General features: G+C 35.2%; 4 protein-coding genes across 4 annotated transcripts; all 4 read right to left on the bottom strand.

Annotated features, from left to right (window-relative positions):
• Positions 1–2169: 2169 nt before the first annotated feature.
• LOC138123746 (myrosinase 1-like) lies at positions 2170–4218 on the bottom strand. The gene is made up of 7 exons (XM_069038534.1): positions 4017–4218; positions 3289–3965; positions 3145–3239; positions 2789–3085; positions 2605–2739; positions 2440–2546; positions 2170–2385 (listed from the first exon to the last, which is right to left on the bottom strand). Exons 1-7 carry the CDS (start codon positions 4064–4066, stop codon positions 2265–2267), a joined length of 1482 nt encoding a protein of 493 aa, XP_068894635.1. The 5' UTR covers positions 4067–4218; the 3' UTR covers positions 2170–2264.
• A 7373-nt stretch (positions 4219–11591) lies between these two features.
• Positions 11592–13832, bottom strand: LOC138122951 (myrosinase 1-like). The gene is made up of 8 exons (XM_069037391.1): positions 13692–13832; positions 13444–13630; positions 12720–13390; positions 12572–12666; positions 12225–12521; positions 12036–12173; positions 11876–11982; positions 11592–11827 (listed from the first exon to the last, which is right to left on the bottom strand). Exons 2-8 carry the CDS (start codon positions 13503–13505, stop codon positions 11719–11721), a joined length of 1479 nt encoding a protein of 492 aa, XP_068893492.1. The 5' UTR covers positions 13506–13630; positions 13692–13832; the 3' UTR covers positions 11592–11718.
• Positions 13833–14753: 921 nt separating this feature from the next.
• LOC138122952 (myrosinase 1-like) lies at positions 14754–16718 on the bottom strand. The gene is made up of 7 exons (XM_069037392.1): positions 16568–16718; positions 15850–16520; positions 15704–15801; positions 15356–15652; positions 15171–15308; positions 15012–15118; positions 14754–14957 (listed from the first exon to the last, which is right to left on the bottom strand). The coding sequence occupies exons 1-7, from the start codon at positions 16612–16614 to the stop codon at positions 14846–14848; spliced, it is 1470 nt and encodes a 489-aa protein (XP_068893493.1). The 5' UTR covers positions 16615–16718; the 3' UTR covers positions 14754–14845.
• Positions 16719–19782: 3064 nt separating this feature from the next.
• On the bottom strand, positions 19783–22000 carry LOC138123655 (myrosinase 1-like). The gene is made up of 7 exons (XM_069038435.1): positions 21842–22000; positions 21124–21794; positions 20974–21071; positions 20626–20922; positions 20441–20578; positions 20282–20388; positions 19783–20233 (listed from the first exon to the last, which is right to left on the bottom strand). The coding sequence occupies exons 1-7, from the start codon at positions 21886–21888 to the stop codon at positions 20122–20124; spliced, it is 1470 nt and encodes a 489-aa protein (XP_068894536.1). The 5' UTR covers positions 21889–22000; the 3' UTR covers positions 19783–20121.

Raw genomic sequence — 22000 nt, 5'->3', positions numbered from 1 at the left:
TAATGAGTTCATGTTCGATTTTTTTTTTGTGATCCGCTTGTAAATAAAATAGTATATATCATTCAGAGTAGAAGGTCTTTTTGTGCTTTGCCCAGTTGTCGACCTCAACTGCGTTTCGGTCTTCAATCTCTGGGCTATTCACAAAAAGACTCACTTCTACTCTTAATGATATAATATACTATTGGCTTGTCTGTAATAATGTTTAAAATGTTATTTATGACTAGAGTGTGTTATGTTACAAATAAGTCACACCAGAAAGGGCTAAAAGGTTTGCTCCTCAATTTTAATTCAGTAATAAAGAGTATTCGGTGTAAGATAAACGATAATAGTTATTTATGAATAGTACCGCAATCTTTTTTTTTTAATTTAAAAATTCTGGATTTAGATAACACATTGGTGGTTGAAATTCAAAAAGGTATATTATTATACTCATGTCACATCGTGAGGAAGTTCCTTAACATTGACACAGAACATAATAAAACACAACAAAGTAAAAATGTGGAGGCGAGACGCCGGTAATTATGTTGATAAACACTGCACCATTACTTGATAGTAATATCCGTAATAGTGTATGTACTCCGGCAAAATTGTCGTGCCGCCGGGTGGAGGTGGGATACGAAAATTTATGCAACAAGTGGGTTAAGAGCATTATTATTGTATGTGTGTTAAGGTTGCACATGAGGCATAGCTGAGTTTTGCAATCACACAAGTATAATAATAATGGGTTATCCCACTTGTTGCATAAATAACTATTATCGTTTGCCTTATACCGAATACTCTTTATACTAAATTAAATTGAAGATTGAGGATAAATTGTGTTGGGCACAAGATTTTGTCGGCGTCTGTTGAGAATGAAGAAAAAAGCCAAAATCAAATCATTCTACAATTTTTTATTCAATATCAAGGATCCAATCCACTTTAGTATTATGGCGACCAGTCAAATTGTTATAAACAACGTTGCAATTTTCGACATTTTTGTAAAAATAGTGGAATAATGAGTAATTAGGAAACAGAAACCCTGCCTTTAGAAATTGAAGAAACTGTTTTGCAACAGTTTGCAACAGTCACTTTTACTTTTTAGAGCCACTGTTTTTATTTTACGAAAGAGAGTTTTAAAAATAATCTACAATCTATCCTACTTGCAGAAGCACGTTTGTGAAACATAGAACATTAACTTTACCATGTATCTACCTCTTCAAGATATTATTTTATATGCACAGGTATAACAACAAATATTTAACACGCAACAACATACATAATTACGATACTAGACGTAAATCACTTATGTCTCTTGATCGTCGGAATCATGCATTATTTAAGAAATCCCCACTGTATGCCGGATGTTCTCTCTACAATAAATTACTAAACAGAATTAGAAACATCACACTTACTATAATAGCAAATTTCATTACGTGAATGGCGAATGCTTTTATTCTGTAAATGAATTTATCATTTTCTGAAGTTGCCACCAAACCATTATTCATTGTTTAGTTTGTTTTGTATAATTTATAGACGTGCCAGATGCACATATAATTTTATCTTTTTTATATTGGTAAATGCATATATCAAAACAGTAGTTTATTTATCGAGTTCGTGCGTATATTGGGCCTTTTTGGCAAGAGTGGGCTATTTTAAACAGCCCACTCGTGCCAAAAAAGGCCCAACTTACACACCAACGAGTTGAATACAACGTTTTTTTGTTCGACGAGCCCCTTAAAGGCTTCAAATCGTTTAAAATCTTTAAAATTAGCTTGACGTTTCGTTTTGACAAGTTGTGATATTTATCAAAATCCGTTCACACAGGAGAAAATTCTCAAATTCTGACAGTGTCGAACAAAAAATGTTATTATTATTTGCGGTTAATCAAATTATTCAGAATTCAAAAACATTTTGAACATTATCAGGTACGATTATTGCAATCAGAGTTGTCTGATTAACATGCTTTTTAAAAATTTTCTGCTCACCTAGAGGGAATGGCAGAGATTAAGAAAATAAGTGCTTGGTTCCTTGGTTCCAAATTTTTTCCATCAGGATTCCCAACCTGCTGGGCTATTAGGTCAACCAGACACATTTAATATCTTCATAGCAAAAATGTTTTTTCAAAAAAAGTTAAAAATGACTAAATTAATGAGGAATTTGGTGTATAATGATAATGATCGAAGTACAATATTTATTTCATGTATTTATTTTTATTACTTAGTTATACATATTTGATTTTCTATCTGCTCATACAATTTTATTTGATTGGAGTACAGTCACATTTATTAACAACTATTCACCAAACATCTTGTGGTAATAACTTGTTTGTAGTAATCTGCCGAGGCTTTGGGAGTTCTTGTTCGATTAGAACTCTTAAAGTCCACGCTGTACAATCCATATTTTTCGCTAAAATAAAAGGATTCAAATCATTGTGCAGACAATGGTGTTTTATTATGTTACGCATAACCACGGGCCCATTCAAAATTATCCATTAAACTCCAGGCGGTGTACCGAGTAACATTGACTCCATCTTCTTCAATTGCCTCGAGAATATTGCTGAGATACTCCTAAACATTTTTATTGTTATCATTAATTTGTTATTGTGAAATTAACTTTTAGAAATACCCTGTAAAAACTTGTTCTGTTCTCGTCTTCTATTCCACCTCTATCCGAGACACCGTTTTCTGTGATGAATATTTCGGGATTATTGTAAGTCTTACTAACCCAGTTAACTAATTTTCTTATTCCCCAAGGCACCACCTACGACTTTTCGTGTAGAGAATATTATTAGCGTGGGCGCAAACGTTACCCTCAGCCAGGAGGAGGCGGATTCTTCCCAGTCGTCATCCAAAAACAGCTCTACTTTCATGTCACTTTCGTAAGAAAGTTCGTCACTGTCAGGTTCTTCCACGTCCTGAGCGTAGTTTGTTGTGTAGGTGTTGACAGCTACAAAGTCATGAGTTCCTTTAATATACTCGATTTCTTCGTCGGTGAATTTGGGCAGTCTAGATTGTGCGAAGCCTTGTTTTTTACTCCTTTCGTCGACACGATCGATCATCACTTGTGGGTAGTTACCGTTGACAATTGGGTTGAGAAACCAGCCAAACTTTAACACGCAAAGAGAAAATTTGTTGATTCTTTCGACCGAAAAATTACTTTCCTTACCTTGAATTGAAGCGCTCTTTCAGCTGCTGCTTTGTCTGCGTCACTTCCACTGGCGGGTTCATACCACGTGGTGTCAGCTACGATGCCAATTGACCCTAACAAATCAAGTTGTATTATTTTTTGAAGAAATAACATAAAACAAACCATTTTGTTTTGCTCGGAATTCATCATCGTAAAGGTGATAGGTTTTGGCGTGGGCTTTGATCAAAGTGTGTGCACATTTGTAATCCGCTATCCCGGAGGATTTGATACCGGGAGCCATAACTCCAAGACCGTACCCTTCCTGGCAGGTTTGTTTGGGTTCGTTGAACGTCATCCAAAATTTGACTAGATCTCCAAGTTGTTCAAAAACGGTACGAGCGTAGTAGACGAAATGGTCTTCCAGTTCTGGATTCGGCCAGCCTCCGATGTCTTGTAGTGGTTCGGGAAGGTCCCAGTGAAACATTGTGACCATGGGTTCGATTCCGTTGTCCAATAACTCTTGAGTCAAGTTTCGGTAGTAATTTATGCCGAGTTGATTCACAGGGGTACCAGCCAAACCTCTTGGTAAGATTCTAGACCAAGACAAAGAGAATCGATAGTAATCAACTCCGAGGTTTTTAATCATTTGAACGTCTTCTTTGTATTTGTGGTAGGAGTCGCAGGCTACGTCACCATTGTCTTTGTTGTCGATGAAAGTGGAGTTTGTGTGGCAAACGTGGTCCCAAATGTTTTCACCTTTTCCATCTTCATTCCACGCCCCTTCAACTTGATAAGAAGCGGTTGCTACTCCAAATTTGAAGTAAGATGGAAACGTGCGATTCGTAGCTGTGTAAGCTTTCCTAAATGATAAAATTTGAATTGTAACTGTGCAAAAGTTTATACTAGCTTACTCGAAAAGAAGGACACAAGGGAGTACAAACAAAACTAATCTTGTTACCATTGTTGAAAACGTCAATCACACTGTTCTAACGAGTTGTGCACAGTTTAATCTTCACTTAAATCACGCTTTGACATTTCAAGTGATGCTAATCTAATCGTACTTGGTGATGGAATAGTACTAGGTACTTACGTGCGGTTTATTTTGCAAATGCTGTTAGTGATTTTGGTGTCTGTATCAGTATTCAGAATCTCAAGGCTAAAGAACAATTCTATGATTTACAATTACGATTGTGTTTACCATACACAATAATGTGAATATTTTATTTTAGACTAAATAGTATATAATGGTGTTATGTCAATGCTCAATTAGCACCAAAACCAGTTATTATAGTGTACATAAATTTGCACATATGTACTTTGCAATTAGAGAAAAAACTCTTAATATCAAACACAACAGATTGTTAATAACGTGTCTGTTGTATTCGTCTGAAGTGGTGTTCAAAATAAATTTAATAATTTAATGCGTGGGACCAAATTCTCTGTGTGTAATTATTGTGTGAAGTACAACAGGACGTGATTCTAGCACAATTCATCTAAATTTTAAAACAAAATGTTTAGCGTCATGGTTTCTTAATTTTTCTTTCGATATTAGTTATCTGCTATTTTCTGCTTATTGTCCAATATCGGTAATTTTAAACCTGACCTGACCGATAAAATATCACAAATAGGGATATATTTATTTAATTTTGTAAATGTTTTCCTTTACTTGTCAGATTCTCAAGTACCTACAGCAGTTGAGTTCGCGAAGCGTATCTCCAGATCTGTTCATGTATAACACAAATGTGATAAATGTAATATATTGCATAAGTACTCATGCAAAACGTAATAGGAGATAAAAATTCAGAGTTTCCTGCTTCAATGCAGCTGCGCTAACTTTTCTTAAAATGGCAATACATTCATAGATTCACAGATTTTTTTCAAAAGTGGATGATTTTTAATACAGGCTGTTTGATAAAAAACGCCTCAACCCATAACTTTTTTATTTATTATCCGATTTCAATGAACAAAAAAACCAAAGATATGGTTTTTCATGCGCTACGAAGCAGCCATAATTTTTTTTTTTTGGCGTTATTTTCAGTAGCTAACGATAGTCAACTTTTTTTTTTAAATGGACACATGTAGTTTTTTAGGCTCAGTTTGGTGAATTTTTTTTTTCTGAATCTAATGATGTATTAAAAGTTATCGTTTGGTCCATAGCTGACTGAAAAAAAATAAAACAATTTTTAATTGTGGTTCAGCTTATTATGAAAGTTTCAAGTGTGCCGTGAAAAACAATTGGAATACAAATAGCAACAAATGTCAAGTGTGAGTTTGAAAATTTTCAGGTGCAATCTTGAAGAGTTTTATTATTACTTTCTTGGAAAACATGAATAATAACAATTATTATAATTATTTTTTCTATTAACTTTTTGTTTTTGACGAATTACGATTTTTATTACACTCGAACATAAAATAATAGTCAAATGACTGCTATCCTACATAACTGACAATGTTATTTTATTCTTAAGTAAAAAAAGTGTAAAAAAGCAGATGAAAATTTCTAAGCTGACGTTTAGATGACATTTATCCTACTTTGTATTCCGATTGTTTTTCACGGCACTCTTAAAAATTTTATAAGTTGAACCACAAAAAAATGTTTTATTTTTTTTTTCAGTTAGCTATGAATCAAACGATAACTTTCAATACATCATTAGATTCAGAAAAAAAAACCTTACCAGACCAAGCCTAAAAAACTACATGTGTCCATTAAAAAAAAAAAAGTTGACTATCGTTAGCTATTGAAGATAACGCCAAAAAATACATTTTATGGCTGTTTTGTAGCGCTTGAAAAACCATATCTTTGATTTTTTTGTTCATTGAAATCGGGTAATAAATAAAAAAGTTATGGGTTGAGGCGTTTTTCATCAAACAGCCTGTATAATAATCGTAAATTAAGTAGGTATGTACTTGCATTTCTCACTAGCAGCAAAAATCAGTAGAATTTTTATATTGTTATTTCAGCACTAGAAATGACACAATATAATAATAAGTTCAAATCATTTTTGAAATGGAACAAATTTAAAATGCGTTCACGTTATTCCGCCATAATGGGAGGGCATGGAAATTTTGCATTTCATTTGGTAGTACATTTGTCTGTTGAATTAAGTTATGTTTGAGGTTATAAATAGCGTCAATGTCTAGTGAGTTTTACTAGTTTCCAATAGAAAATAGAAGAATACTCAGACATCGCGGGAAATTCAGCAACATGTTATATTCACTAATAATACTACGAGCAGGCAAAGTTATGTCGATTATTTTTGTGGTGCTGTCACAAATGTCACCCACGCTTGAATTTGAATTTCACGAGTGCGAAGCACGAGTGGTATTCTCAAGCGTGGGGGACATGAGTGAGAACACCACAAAAATAGTGTACTTAACTTTGACTAAGAGTGGTGTTCGAGGGACTATTCAACGAACAAGATTTAAAATAACTTTTTCTGATAATCATCACTAGTGAAAATAACCGATAATTTTCACGTGTCACGAATAATCAGGAAGTCTCGTTCTGATTGGTCCAGAAATGACAAACCGCACATTTTTATTGGAGAATTTGATGTGAGTTGAATAGTCGCTGATAATGTAACTAATTTATAATTACCATCGGTGATAGCCCGAGTTAAAACCGATGAAAATTGACCGAGTGCGCAGCCCTTTGGCCTTTTCTGGGGTGACTTACAGTCGATGGACAAATAAAACTGGGACAAAAATGACAATCACATAAGTCAAAATTTACAAATTTGCATCGTTTAATTACAGCTTTATCACAAATAGGTTAACTTTGGTATGACATATTATATAGACACTGACAAATATATTGACAATTCAATGGTCTGATTTACATAGATTAAATTTTAAGTGTCCCAGTTTTATTTGTCTACCGACCGTACTAACTACCGCATAACATACTCTTGTCATAAATAACATTTTCAACTGCATTACAGACAAGCTAAAAAACTATTGCGTATTAGAATACAGTTACTTACTAGTGAAAGTCACAAAACTTTTGTTTGTACTTATTATCGTTGAATATTATCGGGGATAATATAACTAGTGTTATGATTATCATCTGTTGTAGCACGAGTTAAAACCTATGAAAATTGATCGAGTGTGTAACACGAGTTCAATTTTCTATAGGTTTTAACGAGTGGTATAGTTTGTCCAGCGAGAGATTGGTTGACATAAAAATCACTAAATTCTACGTAGAGAAAGTAGTAGCTAGCACAAAATTTGAAATATATCCTTCAAGCAGTATTTTAACATTTTTGCCATTGTTGCGGCGTTGTACCGCAGGAAAAGAATAGTTGGTTTTTAAATATTTAATCACTTCAAAACAATAACATTAACACAGTATAAATGATTTGATTGTACAAAGGATGGTTATGTCTGCTTGAATTGTCTGATTGATCTGTTGTATCTGTCTTGTTCTGTGGGATGCATCTTCCTTTTAAGGGAGGGTGGTGGGGTGCGGTCCTCCCTGGTCAGGTACCTTAACTAACGGTACAGGTCGGTCCTGTACATTGCTACCCCCCTTTGAACTGTCCTGTTCAAAATCTTCGGTCGGAAAGGGACATATCCTGTTCGTGGCTCTCGTCACAATTTCTGTGGATGTTTTGATGGTTGCTGTTCGTATCAGTCCATCTGTTAGCATTTCTTCATATGTAAGCAGTGCATTGCCTACAACCCTTTTCAAATGAAATTTAATTGCCTTAATGCCGGTTTCCCCAAAACCTCCGCGGTGTGGAGAACGAGCAAGTATAAAATGCCATTGTATATTCTGTTGCTTTAAAGAATGGACGATTTCATTTTGAAAGTTTGCTGATGCAAATTCTGAAAGATGAAATAGATGGTTGTGTTTTTGTTGACATTCTCGACAAGTATTGACTGACTTACAAGCAGATGCAGTGTGATTTAATTTGAAGCAATTTCGCATGCCTTTAAATTGTTTATGGTTTTGATTCTGCCTGATGTGGATAAATTGAGAAATTCTGGACATTTAAAGACCATATGTGACTCTGATTTGCAATGTATGCATGATTTATTGATGACTGTTTGAACAATTTGATGTTTTGACTGACTAGTTTGCTTGTTGTAGTTTGTTTTTTGTTTATCATTATGTTGATTTGATTTGTCGTTTTTAGACATAGACTAAAAGTTCGCACCGTTTTCCCAAAAACTCAAGTAAATCTTTTAATTTTGGAATGTCTGTGTTTAATTTGGTTTGCCATTCTTTTCTCGAAGTGTAGTATAATTTTTCGCAAATTACAGGTACAATTAGGCAATCCCAATGATGTACCGCTTGTTTTTGTACCCTTAATGCTTCTATGTTAGTTGTGATGTCATTTAATAGTTTTCTAAGCGATATATGATTTGCTTTGGAAATAACTGGACTATTGATGATTGCTAGTACGTGCTCTTGCGCAATTAATCGTATTTATTATACCGTTTTATTAATAACTCGTATGCTGCATTATAATTATCCGTGGAAATTGTGAGAGATTCAATTGTCGCTGAAGCTTCCCCTTTTAAACACGATTTTAAATAATAATAAATATTAATAATAAAAATTAATAATAAATAAGCTCGAATGATCATATGAATAAATGATTGCTTTGTTCATGCGTGCATCCCTTTTATAGCCTGGCTGGGGATGGTGCGGCACGCTTCGACGGCGCGTAGCTGATGATGATGGTAGGGGCCCAGCGATTAGATTCTCGCTCGCGACGGTAGCGCTTCGAAAGGGTTAGTACGGGGCGCTTTGGTACTACATCCGTGATTTATGCTACAAATTTGCATTGTTATTAATTAATGAATTAAATGTGTCATAAAACGGCAACCATTCAGCGTAAGAACCAGAAAACTGACGTAAATTTAGGGCTGGTAATTTGACGGCTAATTCTGATGACGATTGAATGTTACCACCGCTGCTATTAAAAATTAGACGCACTCGGAGATGTAACTTTGCTGGTTAAGTTTTTAATTTTTGCTACTGTAGTATGATACTGAATCTCTACTTCTTCCCGAGTGTTATCGTCCTCCTCGAACTGTTCAATTTCATCCTGATACTCTTCAAATTCCTTAAATGCGTTTTCTAAGTGTGGTACTCGACTTTCTAATTGAAACAAATCGTCACCATCTTTAAAGGCTTTGACAAAACTTTCAATTCTAGTTATTTTTGATTTAACAGTGGTTCGTTTCCTTTTCCAACCCGGGAGATCGATGGTCATTTTGAATGTGATTGCTTAGGTACAAATTACGCGAAGAAATGCAACGTTGTAGTGATACAAATTTAGCATTCACGGAAAATGTAGGAAGGTTTGATGGAATTGACAGACTCACGTTTTGATGCTCGGTAATGCTGATGACGATTGACGACAGTGGTGCTTGGATTCTTGAATGTAATTATAATGTTGATTGTTGAAGTTGATGCTGAATGTTGATGCTTCTGAGGATGGTGCTTCTTTGTTGGCTGATCACGGATCGCACTTTGTTGATTGTCTGGATCACGGATACGACTTTCTTGAATTTGTTGACACTGGATCACGGATCCGGCTCGATTGAACCAAAATGTTGCGGCGTTGTACCGCAGGAAAAGAATTGTTGGTTTTTAAATATTTAATCACTTCAAAACAATAACATTAACACAGTATAAATGATTCGATTGTACAAAGGATGGTTATGTCTGCTTGAATTGTCTGATTGATCTGTTGTATCTGTCTTGTTCTGTGGGATGCGTCTTCCTTTTAAGGGAGGGTGGTGGGGTGCGGTCCTCCCTGGTCAGGTACCTTAACTAATGGTAACTAATTAATGTATTCTAGTGCATTTTGTAGTGTAGGGTTAATTTAATAAAATTTAAAGTCTCCCAATCTCTCGTTGGACGACGTATATCACCGTTGATATAACACGTGTTAGATTTGGTGAGATAAAATTTGGAAAAATTTTTTTAAGACATTTCGGTGAGCCATGGGTGAGCCGTATTTCTACAATTGCATGAAGTTACTGTAGCATTTGGTAGTTGTTAGAAAAAACACCAATATCGTCAACACATTTGTTTTTATCAAAGTTGCATCAGGCAACTTTTATACATTGTTGGTGAAGATTTATTTACTTATTAACATTCTTAATTGTAAAAAATTAGAAAATTTTCATTAAATGCTTAGTCAGACTCACTTGATAAGTACATTGAAAATTTTACTGTCAATTAATTTTTATATGTCATACAAAAATTCAGTTGGTGTCTTCCTTTGTAAGACAGGTTGTCTATAATAATTTAGTAATGTACTTAACTGACGAGTTTGGTATCACATTATAATTAAAATATTTTATAGGGTATAATAAATATTAATACAGTAAATACTCTTAATCTTTATGTGTTGTAAATTTATGTCACTATAATTAAATTTTACCTTTGAGAATTGGTACTAAAATTTTAAATTACTCTCATAAATAATGTATTATCTAATTTGTTGCTAGTCTCAGCGTACAGGCGAATGTGCAGTAACAAGGAGTTTTTCTTACAATTCAAACTTGTATCTACAGCGTGATCAAAGTTGAGTTGGCAGTACTGATTTTGATTTTTAAATGGTATAACTGGAGTAACTTCCGGTTGTTGACGATTTGATACTGACAGTTGACAGTTCAAGTTGTTTCTTTGTATCGTTGATTTTTATACATACATAACCTACAATTCTGTCGCTGTTGATTTCACGTCAAATATCTGTCGAAAGATGTATCCGGTTGCAGTATTACAAACAGTCGAATAACAAAATGCTCTTAAATATATTGCCAACTCAAACAGTCCTTTTTGATCACTCGGTATATATTTTTTTATGTTTACCGTTTGCTTCCGTTGTACCACATAAGATTTTGGAAATCCTAAAAAGTACTACTTTGGAAGCGCAATCTTTGCATTCTTTCCATAAATGAGACATTTATTATGTTTGTTTTTTTTTTGAAGAAAAAAAAAGGTATCTTCTTTCTTGAGAAGCTGCATATTTTTTCGATTTTTCCCAATGCATTCGACCATTCAAAATTTATGATCATTCGGATTTTATCTTAAATATTTTCCAAATTTGTGTAATTATTACTTATTACCACTGAAGTCAGAATTGCAGATGTTTTTGCACTTTAACGTAAGATTTCAAAGCGTGAAGGTGAACCTTTCTAACCTAAAATTTTACAGATTACACATCGCTGCGAATTGCGTCAAGTGAAGATATTTTGTATTCAATGTTACCAAACATGTAGCCAAAGACATATCCTGTTCTAATTATAAACCATTTTGATAATCTGGTACTGACATTACATATAAAATAAATTTAGTCAAAAATATCACTTCTTAACATAGTCCTAACCTAACTTTTGTCATTGATCTTCTAAGACATATGTCACAATGTTGTGAAAAATTCAAAGGCTACTTGATGAACTTTTCAATTGAACACTCGTTATAACTCAGTACTTATTATAAAAGATCAAAAAGAAAAGAGTAGTCCAGTACATAACATATCGTTAATTGTTTAATGCATCTACAGAATTTTGATATTGTACATTTTATTTCGTCGACATTGTGTCAATCTTTTGACGTACTCATTGAGAAACATTTAACACCTTCTTATTTTATATCCGCCTGGTAGAAATCACCTCTTTGTAATATGTCCCAGAGTCTTTAATAGTTCTCGGTCGTTCTGGATCAGTAAAATTGACACGATATATGCCAAATTTAACTCTGCAAAAGATTTCGTAGAACGTACTCATCATTAAAAGAATAACTCACAGGTAGCCTTTGTTCCATTCGAAATTATCCATCAAGCTCCAAGCCATGAATGCTTTGACCTTCACCCCATCCTCTAAAATAGCTTCGAGAGTTGCATTCAAATAAGTCTAGAATATTATAAAATGTACACTAGCAAATATAAACATTTAAAATTGATTACTTTGTAAAAGTTAGTTCGTCTGTCGTCGTTCAATGAGGCGGTCAGATCTGAATGTCCACATTCCGTGATAAATATGTCAGGATTTCCGTATGTAGTTTTAATCCAATTTAAAGCTTTGCGCAACCCCCATGGTACTACCTTACAAACTTGTGTGATTAAAGTGTCTTAATTTTAAGCATAAATTTGTACCCTATTGTCGTCTACAGCTGTTTTTTCCCATGCTGGATCTTGTTGTCTGGCCACTTTGGTATCAATATAGAAACCGCTTTGATCAAGAGACGGCTCTTCATCGTCCGATACCAACCATGTGGTGTAATGGTTGAGACCCAGAAAGTCGTAAGTTCCTTTTACGTTTAGCTTTTCAGCAAAAGTAAACTGCGGCAAACGCGACCGAGGAAAGTCTTCCAATTTGCTTCGTTCGGCTACTCGATCCACCACCACTTTCGGAAAATCAAAGTTTATTATCGGATTGGCGAATAATCCAAACTGAAAACAATTTGATTTTTTGGTGGTAGATTTGTGACGGAAAGACTCACATCGAACTGTCGTCGTCTCTCGGCTGCGGCAACATCTTCCGGACTGTCGCTTGCAGGTTCGGACCACTCGAAGTTGAGAGTGATGCCAACTTTACCTAAAACAAGATTTCCTGTTATCGGTTTCCCGAAGTAAACTTGACCATGAAACCTTCTTGTTTGTGTCTGAATTCCCTGTCGTAAATGTGGTAAGTTTCAGCGTGCGCTTTGAGAAGGTTGTAAGTGCACAGGTACTCGATGACTCCGTTGGGATAATCCGGCTGAAGACTCCCAAGAACACTGTGAAAGTAGTGACAAATGATATTAGGTTCGTTGAAGGTGATCCACGTTTTGACTCTGTCGCCGAATCGTTCGAAAGCTGTTCTTGCATAGTTCGTGAATATGTCCACCCAGACGTTGTTGGTGACTCCACCGAGAGTGCTGATCTTTTGTGGCATGTCCCAATGGTACAAAGTGACCACCGGTTCGATGCCGTTCTCTAGCAGTTTGTCGATTAACTTATTGTAGTAGGCGACTCCGGCCTCGTTTACGGTGCTGGTGTATCCCCCCGAAAGGATTCGAGTCCAAGCCAAGGAGAATCGGTAGTAGTGGACCCCCAAATCTTTAAGCATCGTCACATCTTCCTCCCATTTGTGATACGAATCGCAAGCAATGTCACCATTGCTTCCGTCTTGTACAAAATTTGGAGTGGTGTGGGTAATTCTGTCCCAAACACTCACAGATTTGCCATCTGCGTCCCATCCACCTTCGATTTGATAAGCCGACGTGGCCACTCCGAATTTAAAATCTTCAGGAAATTCCCATTCGTCGGCTTCAGATAAACTGGAAAAGACGATTGAAATAAATATTGTGATTTTCTGTACCGTTTAAATTACCCGATCAGTAGACAAGTTGTTAGAGCAATTAATCCCACGGTGTGCATTTCAAGCTTCAGCATTAGCACCTCACCAACAAACAAGCGCTTCAACTGATTTTTTTTAAATGAACATTTTGTTTTGATTAAATTGTTTGGATTTAGATGTATTTGCGCGGTTTCAATAGATACCAATAAAGGATAATCCTCTGTGAAGATAAAAATATTTTTATACGTGTTGCGGTAGATATAAAGAAAATAATCAATTACTCGCGTATAAAAGTGTTTGCAATGGTCAAAGGTCGCGAAGGGAAGAGGTTAAAAACCACTGAACTGTACACTTTTATTATTTAATACAAGACGTTTCTTTGCAATTTATCCAATTTATGCTGTAAAACGATAAAATTGTTTGTTTAATTTGACTTAGATAAGCCAGTCATGTTCACAGTGTTATCTTAAAAGTATTAAATTTAGAATGTGGAAAAGATAGTGTTAGACAGGGAATATTCGTGGGAAGTAAGGTATTAATGTAAGCAACAGAATTGTCATTGTATAGAGAAATAGTATATTATTACATAAGTTTAATAAGAATGGTATTGGGCACGCGCGTGTTTGGGGCACGACGAGCGAAGCGAGGAGTCCTCCAAAGAAGCAAGTGCGACAATACCTCTTATCAAACGCATGCACCTTTTGAGCCGTTTTTAATTCGAAAGTAAGAATTTTAAAATTGTGGGGAATTTTATGATGGTTGGAAAAAAACGACTGAAACTTGAGATTTTCGCGTATTGGCTGACGCTGCCAGAATCTTCTACTAGACTTTAGAGGATTCTGGCAGTACCAACATGATAACCGTAAATTGTACTATCGCTATTATACAACTGCTTTCAGCTATTGTGATCAAGTACTGTTTTTGGTTTCACAACGGAGCCATTGTGAACGCAAAAGTTATTTATTATACAAGACGATAAAATTGTACTTTATCTTTGAGGATAATGAGGTTTTATCGTCGTGTGTAATACAACATTTTTTTCTATAGGAGGACTTCAAGTTCAAGGGAAAAATATACCTAATTTCAAAGAAAATAACAATTTTTAATTTAAAACATGTTATCTACCCTTGCTGTTAAAGTGCTACTTTATGTTAAGTTAAAATTTTAAGATAAAATATTTTATCTAGTCTTGCTGTTAAAGTGTTACTTTATCTACCCTTGTGGTTAAAGTGCTACTTTATCTACTCAAAAGAGTTGATAAAAAAATAGTTTAACATCTGCTATAAAAAAAATATATAAAAAATTGTATGTTTACGTTTCATGGGTAAATAATTGTAATGAAATTACGAGGTTTTAATTTGATTTTATTTAATATAAATATTTCATATTAATAATATTTTAATTATTTGATAATAAGACAAGCTGACATTAACTTCTAGTTAATACGTCTAGTCCTTGTGAGATCTTTGAAATATTGTACCGACTTTTTCGGAGTTCGAGTTCGATTTGGATCTGTAAAGTTAACGTGGTAGAGACCAAATTTTAATCTGAAATAAAGAAAGTCTTAAGTAAGTGCAATTGTAAAATGCAGAGTGTCTTACGTATATCCAAATATCCATTCGTAATTATCCATTAGACTCCAAGCCATATATCCTTTTACATTGACACCATCTTCAAGAATTGCTTGTAGAGTTGCATTCAAGTAAACCTAGAACACACATTTCAGACATAATGAACTAGTATGTAAAAATGCGAATTACCCTGTAGTAATTAATTCTTCCGTCATCCTCGAAAACTTCACTGCCATCGGCATAACCGCTCTCTGTTATAATAATATCAGGATTGCGATAAGTGTTTTTGATCCAGTTCAAAAGACGTCGTAAACCCCACGGCACTACCTAATTCTTAGTAGTAGTAAACAAAAAATGTAACACTCTATTCATACTTTGATCCAGCCCGCTCCGCATCCTTCCCAACTTGGATCACTGAACCTCTCTCCTCCAGCATCTATATCAATACTCGGCCGATTTACTGGTAGGTCATCAACAGCTCGAGTGTACGTGGTAATGTAATGATTGATCCCTAAAAAGTCGTAGGTTCCCTTAATTCTCATTTTTTCAGCGAGAGTAAATTTTGGTAGTCGCGATTCTGGCAAATTTTCCAGTTTACTCCTTTCAGCGACGCGATCAATAACCACTCTTGGATAATCAAAATCTAGTATGGGGTTAGCGTAGATACCAAACTGAAATAACAGTTAGAAGTTTAAAAAACATCTGTCAAGTTTGTTACCCACATCAAAGAGAACGTTTTGTTCGGCAGCACGAACATCTTCGGGATTGCTCGCATTTGCTGGTTCCGACCATGTGATGTCAAGCGTTATCGAAATTTTACCTGAAAAGCACTCTTTAAATAGCTACTTCCGAAGAAATTTGTGTTCACCCTTTTGTCTCAATCTGAATTCTTTGTCGTAAATGTGATAAGCTTCGGCATGAGCCTTGAGCAAATTATGAGCACACAAGTACTCAGCTACTCCTAGTGGAAAATTAGGAGTCACGTCTCCCACGAGTCCTTTGAACATTTGACAGATAAGTCTGGGTTCGTTGATGGTGATCCATGTTTTGATCCTATCTCCAAATAATTTGAAAGCTATTCTAGCATAATTGGCAAAGTGTTCGACAATCACCGGATTGGTCCAACCACCCAGTGAACTAAAGAACTGGGGTAGATCCCAGTGATACAACGTGATCACTGGTTCGATTCCATTTTCGAGCAATTTATTTATTAGTTTATTGTAGTAGTCCACTCCAGCCGGATTTATTTTAGTCCCGTATCCTTCCGGAAGTATTCTGGTCCAAGATAAAGAAATTCGGTAACAATCAACTCCCAGGTTTTTTACCATCATCACATCCTCCTCCCATTTGTTGTACGAATCACAGGCTACGTCACCATTGCTTCCGTCTTTGACAAGAACTGAACGATTGTGTCCCAAAACGTCCCATATGCTCACGCCTTTACCATCGGCATCCCAGCCACCTTCGATTTGAAAAGCCGAAGTGGCCACGCCAAATTTAAAATCATCTGGGAATTTCCATTCCTTAGGGTTGCATAATCTACAATCAAACAAGTAAGATCTTTGTTGTAATTGGTCGGCCTGTACCTGGTCAACAAAATGAGAACCAAAGCAAATTCTGTCAGAGTTAACATGTCTTAGGAGATGTGTAAAATGAGAATGAGTTAATTCTTCTTTCGTCGCTATTTATGTAAAGTCAGCTGTAAGCTTATTTTTCCGTATTTTAAGATGATTGTTGACACACAGTTCTTGAGAAATCGAGGTCAAGCTATTTAATCAGTATGTTTTCAATTTATCGTGAAATATAATGTTTGTATGTCTGTAATGCACAAGTTTCATTATGCAGTGCGATTGTAAAACTAATTCTATAAAATCGAAATTGTTTGACAATTTATTAATGAATCTTCGAATAGGTCATTGCCAGTTTTTAATCGTTTTTTGTTTTTATAGTATCAAGTTTAGTCTAAACAAAAATGAACAAAAATTGAGTTTAATGGAATGTATCATGTATTAACTAGATAGAAATAATAATAATTAAATTAGGCGTTTAAATTTCCATTTATTGTACATCCATGGCGAAATATAAAATTTTGGAGAACAATGAGTCTGGTGTCGATGGAAAACTCGATTTCTTTGCATTTGGAAACACCATCAGTTTCATCACTTGCATCTCTTGGCTGGAAAGTGACGTTTCTATCAATTCTCGAAAATGTCAATGTCAAATATTGGTTCAAAGTTTACAAGAGGTTAATTTTTATTATTTTGAGATTTTAAATGGAATATGTTGTTGTCAGACGAATTGAGAAACACACGGTCAAATTTCCGACCGAATAACATCAATATATATATTTTGTATACAGGGTGTTAGGTAAATGTCCTGCCAAACTTTAACCGCGAGCTACTGGCTTCATGTAAGTAGAACTCGGAAAAAATATTTATAAAAAATTCTATGTCAAAAAATAAATTGACATTTAATTTTTAAGGTACTTAAAATTTTTTTTAACTGCTTTTAGTCTTCTACGTTGTCCCACAACCTCATAGGTAAAATTTCGGCATATTTTTAAAATACACTCTGTATATCATATTTTATAAAACGTACGTCAATGCGAAGTAACCTCTAGGAAATATGCTTTAAAATAAGAAAACCGCATTGGTGTGCGTGTACGTTTTATAAAATATAATATACAGGGTGTATTTTTAAAATGTGCCGAAATTTTACCTACCAGGTTGTGGGACAACGTAGAAGACTAAAAGCAGTTTTCAAAATTTTGATGTTGGTAAACCATTGCCAGGTCGTCAGCATAGATGAATTTCCGAGAATTTGTTGGGGGTGTATAAATTAAACAAAATTGGTGACAATACTGAGTCTTGAGGTAAACCATTGTTGAGAAATCGAAATTTACTGCTTTTGTTTTCAACGAAAACCCTGAATTGACCGTTAGACAGCATATCTTCTAGGAGTGAGACCATTTTTCCACAAGGTATTACGTTATACAATTTATGTATTATACCATCTTTCCAGACGGTGTCGTAGGCTGCGGTGAGATCAACAAAAACAACTCCAGTCTTTAGACGTTTTTGAAAGCCTGATTCGATGTAAGATGTTAGGGCCAGCACCTGGTCACAGCAATTTCTGTTTGGTCTAAAACCTGTTTGCTCTATTGGAAGATTTTCTTCTATTATTGGTGAAATTCTGTTGTAGATAAGCTTTTCCAAAAATTTATGACACACGCTGAGTAGAGAGATTGGTCTGTAACTCGAAGCTTCATTGACTGGTTTTCCGGGTTTTACTATGGCAATAACTTTTGCTTTCTTGAATTCAGGTGGTATTTTACCTGTTGAAAGTATGTCATTAAAAAAAGACCTAAGCCAGTTTAAACCTATTGGTCCCAGGTGTTTTATGAATTCAGGATAGATGTCGTCAAAACCCGCAGCTTTTCTGTTCTTCAGTGTTTTACCTACTTCTTGCATCTTTTCTACACTAAATAGACGAGATAGTATTTCCGATGTTAATGCTGACTTTCTTTGTTTATGTAATTTCCGTTTCATATTTCTAATTTCCCTTTTGTATAATTTAATAGAATTTGAGACGTTAACCATACGAGAAGCAACCCAATTTGGACTAATAGTAGATTTAGATCTAGTAGTTTCATTAGCCGCTCCTAGTTTTCGAAGTAAAGACCAACAACTGCGACTAGAATTAGTGAAGTTCATGTTTTCCATAAGTTCGTTCCATTTTTCTTTTCTTGAATTATTCAGTGATTTTAATAATTCATCCGCTGTGTCTAGATTTGGGCTTTTTTGATATTTGTCAAACAGATTATTAGTAGTACTCGACCAAAATATTCTTTCCGGAATCCTCTTGGAATGAACCTTTTAGCGGCACTTTTAATTGCTCCTACGAATCTTTGATAATTGTTGCTGGTTGGTGGGATCCCACGAACGGTTTGTTTTACTTGATTTTGAAATGTTTTCCAGTCAGCTTTTTGAAAATTCCATCGTGATTTTTTGATAGTGTGGGATAACGAGATCTGTATACCAACAGTTATTAATACTGGCCTATGCTGGCTATGGGGAAAGTCATTTAGCACACAACGTGATGTTTGCAAAGGTTCATCATTGTTATTTGAAGTCACAAAACACAAATCGGGGTTGTAGTCCCTTTGCCACCGTGCAGAATGAAGGCTCTTCCTATCTTTAGCATCAAAGATTAGATGTAAGTTATGTGACTCTGCCCATCTAAGTAACAATTCTCGCTTTTCATTAATGTAATAACGTAGTTTCAAAGAAAATGTTTTGTTAGTTGGTATTTCGTTTCCAGTTTAACTCTCCTCAAATGTTTTAACAGTGACTTTGTCTTTGGTAATGTCTTGACGAGTTGCATTGAGGTACTGCTAAAATAAAGCTAATTCGAGTTCCATTTTATAAAGTGCCTAAAGTATATCGAGCGATCAAATTAATTTGTAATCGAGTTATCCATGGATTTGAATCCATATGTCGAGATCTGACCTGTGTTTCAAGCTGTATTTATTGGAACGTGGATTTCAAGTAACGACATACGATTTCGGATTCATGGATAACTAGATTAATTTGATCATTCTTTATAACAACCTATGGTCGAATGGCATCTCGGGGCGACTTTGTTGAGTAAAATTTAAATAATTTGTTAGGAAACGATATAGTACATTTAGATGTGTTGCTCTTCAACAAAGATAATTAATAATTCGCATAGAATTATTTTTGTTACGGCCAAAAGTCGTGAAAGAAAGAGGTTGAGAAGCAGGAAGTAGACATGACAATCATTTGCAGTTTACATTTATCAATTTATGTTGTAAAGCGATAAAATTGTTTGTCTAATTTAAGTTAAATAGGTAAGCGTTCAAAGTTCACAATATTATCTTAAAAGTATTATAAAAAATTTAATATCATTGAGAATATAATTTAAATTCGAAATATTGTCAAGCTGGACGTTAATCCAAGTTACAGAATTGTCACTAGATGTAGAACAATGCTTTCTTTACGTTCTGTAAATAAATAATAGTAATACATTTTCATCAAGGTCCTCGTCTCGTTTTAATACGTAATTATGAATGAAGTTGTTTATATTCACGAAAATTGATGGTAGATGTTATAATGTAACTCTAGTTAATACTTCTGGTCTTTATGACATTTTTGAAATATTCCACCGACTTTTTGGGGGTTCGAGTCCTATTTGGATCAGTAAAGTTTACGTGGTAGAGACCAAATCTTAATCTGAAATTAAGACATTATTAAATGGAATTCGAGACACTTTTGTCTTACGTATATCCAAATATCCATTCGTAATTATCCATTAGACTCCAAGCCATATATCCTTTTACATTGACACCATCTTCAAGAATTGCTTGTAGAGTTGCATTCAAGTATACCTAGAACATGCATTTCAGACATAATGAACCACTATGTAAAAATGCGATTTACCCTGTAGTAATTAATTCTTCCGTCATCTTCTAAAACTTCACTGCCATCGGCATAACCACTCTCTGTTATAATAATGTCAGGATTGTGGTAAGTGTTTTTGATCCAATTCAACAGACGTCGCAAACTCCAGGGAACTACCTAATGTTTAACAGTAGTAAATAAATAATGTAACATATTATTCATACTTTGATCCAATATGCTGCACATCCTTCCCAAGTTGGATCACTGAACCTCTCTCCTCCAGCATCTACTTCAATACTGGGCCGAGTTACTTGTCGATTATCAACAGCTCGAGTGTACGTGGTCATGTAATGATTGATCCCTAAAAAGTCGTAGGTTCCTTTGATTCTCATTTTTTCAGCGAGAGTAAATTTTGGTAGTCGCGATTCTGGCAAGTTTTCCAGTTTGCTCCTCTCAGCGATGCGATCAATAACCCCTTTTGGATAATCAACATCCAATATGGGGTTAGCGTAGATACCAAACTGAAATAACAGTTATTAGTTTAAGTATTATCAGTCGAGTTTGTTACCGACATCAAAGAGAACGTTTTGTTCGGCAGCACGAACATCTTCAGGATTGCTTGCATTTGCTGGTTCCGACCATGAAAAGTCAATGATTATCGAAATTTTACCTAAAAAACACTGTTTGATAAGAAAGTAATCTTTGAAGGAATATGTGTTCACCGTTTTGTTTGGATCTGAATTCTTTGTCATAAATGTGATAAGCTTCGGCATGAGCCTTAAGCAAATTATGAGAACACAAGTACTCAGCTACTCCTAGTGGGAAATTAGGAGTCACGTCTCCCACGAGTCCTTTGAACGTTTGACAGATCTCTCTGGGATCGTTGAAGGTGATCCATGTTTTGATCTTATCTCCAAATAATGTGAAAGCTGTTCTAGCATAATTTGCAAAGTATTCGACAATCACTGGATTGGTCCAACCGCCCAGTGGACTAAAGAACTGGGGTAGATCCCAGTGATACAACGTGATCACAGGTTCGATTCCATTTTCCAGCAACTTGTTTATTAGTTTACTGTAGTAGTCCACTCCAGCCGGATTTATTTTAGTTCCGTGTCCTTCCGGAAGTATTCTCGTCCAAGCCAAAGAAATTCGGTAGTAATCAACTCCCAAGTTCTTTGCCATCATCACATCCTCCTCCCATTTGTTGTAAGAATCACAGGCTACGTCGCCATTACTTCCGTCTTCGACAAGAACTGAACGATTGTGTCCCAGAACGTCCCATATGCTTACACCTTTACCATCGGCATTCCAACCACCTTCGATTTGATAAGCCGAAGTGGCAACACCAAATTTAAAATCAACTGGGAATTTCCATTCTTGCGAGTTGCATAATCTACAATCAAACACGTAAAATCTTTGTTGAACTTGGTCCTCCTTTACCTGGTCGACAAAATGAGAACCAAAGTGAATTCTGTCAGAATTAACATGTTTTAGGAGATGTGCGAAATGTGAATGAGTTAATTCTTCTTCTGTCGCTATTTATGTAAAGTCAGCTGTAAGCCTATTATTCCGCCAATTAAGATGATTGTCGACGTAAAT

The sequence above is a fragment of the Tenebrio molitor genome, chromosome 2 (assembly GCF_963966145.1).
Source record: "Tenebrio molitor chromosome 2, icTenMoli1.1, whole genome shotgun sequence".
Lineage (NCBI taxonomy): Eukaryota > Metazoa > Arthropoda > Insecta > Coleoptera > Tenebrionidae > Tenebrio > Tenebrio molitor.
The sequence above is the reverse complement of the archived record's forward strand: the minus strand, read 5'-3'. Positions and strand labels throughout refer to the sequence as shown.

Bases quoted from the DNA above. Each gene is read 5' to 3' on its own strand.
- LOC138123746 (XM_069038534.1), bottom strand. From the start codon at position 4,066: ATGGTAACAAGATTAGTTTTGTTTGTACTCCCTTGTGTCCTTCTTTTC. The intron at 3,966-4,016 runs GTAAGCTAGTAT...TTTATCATTTAG, and splicing joins CCTTGTGTCCTTCTTTTCGA to GAAAGCTTACACAGCTACGA. The intron at 2,547-2,604 runs GTATTTCTAAAA...AAAAATGTTTAG, and splicing joins ACAGAACAAGTTTTTACAGG to GAGTATCTCAGCAATATTCT.
- LOC138122951 (XM_069037391.1), bottom strand. From the start codon at position 13,505: ATGCTGAAGCTTGAAATGCACACCGTGGGATTAATTGCTCTAACAACT. The intron at 12,174-12,224 runs GTACAAATTTAT...CAAGTTTGTAAG, and splicing joins CAGCTGTAGACGACAATAGG to GTAGTACCATGGGGGTTGCG. The intron at 11,828-11,875 runs GTGAGTTATTCT...AATCTTTTGCAG, and splicing joins GAATGGAACAAAGGCTACCT to AGTTAAATTTGGCATATATC.
- LOC138122952 (XM_069037392.1), bottom strand. From the start codon at position 16,614: ATGTTAACTCTGACAGAATTTGCTTTGGTTCTCATTTTGTTGACCAG. The intron at 15,309-15,355 runs GTATGAATAGAG...ACTAAGAATTAG, and splicing joins GCGGAGCGGGCTGGATCAAA to GTAGTGCCGTGGGGTTTACG. The intron at 14,958-15,011 runs GTAAGACACTCT...TCTTTATTTCAG, and splicing joins GAATGGATATTTGGATATAC to ATTAAAATTTGGTCTCTACC.
- LOC138123655 (XM_069038435.1), bottom strand. From the start codon at position 21,888: ATGTTAATTCTGACAGAATTCACTTTGGTTCTCATTTTGTCGACCAG. The intron at 21,072-21,123 runs GTGAACACATAT...AGTGTTTTTTAG, and splicing joins ATTCAGATCCAAACAAAACG to GTAAAATTTCGATAATCATT. The intron at 20,389-20,440 runs GTAAATCGCATT...TGCATGTTCTAG, and splicing joins GAAGAATTAATTACTACAGG to GTATACTTGAATGCAACTCT.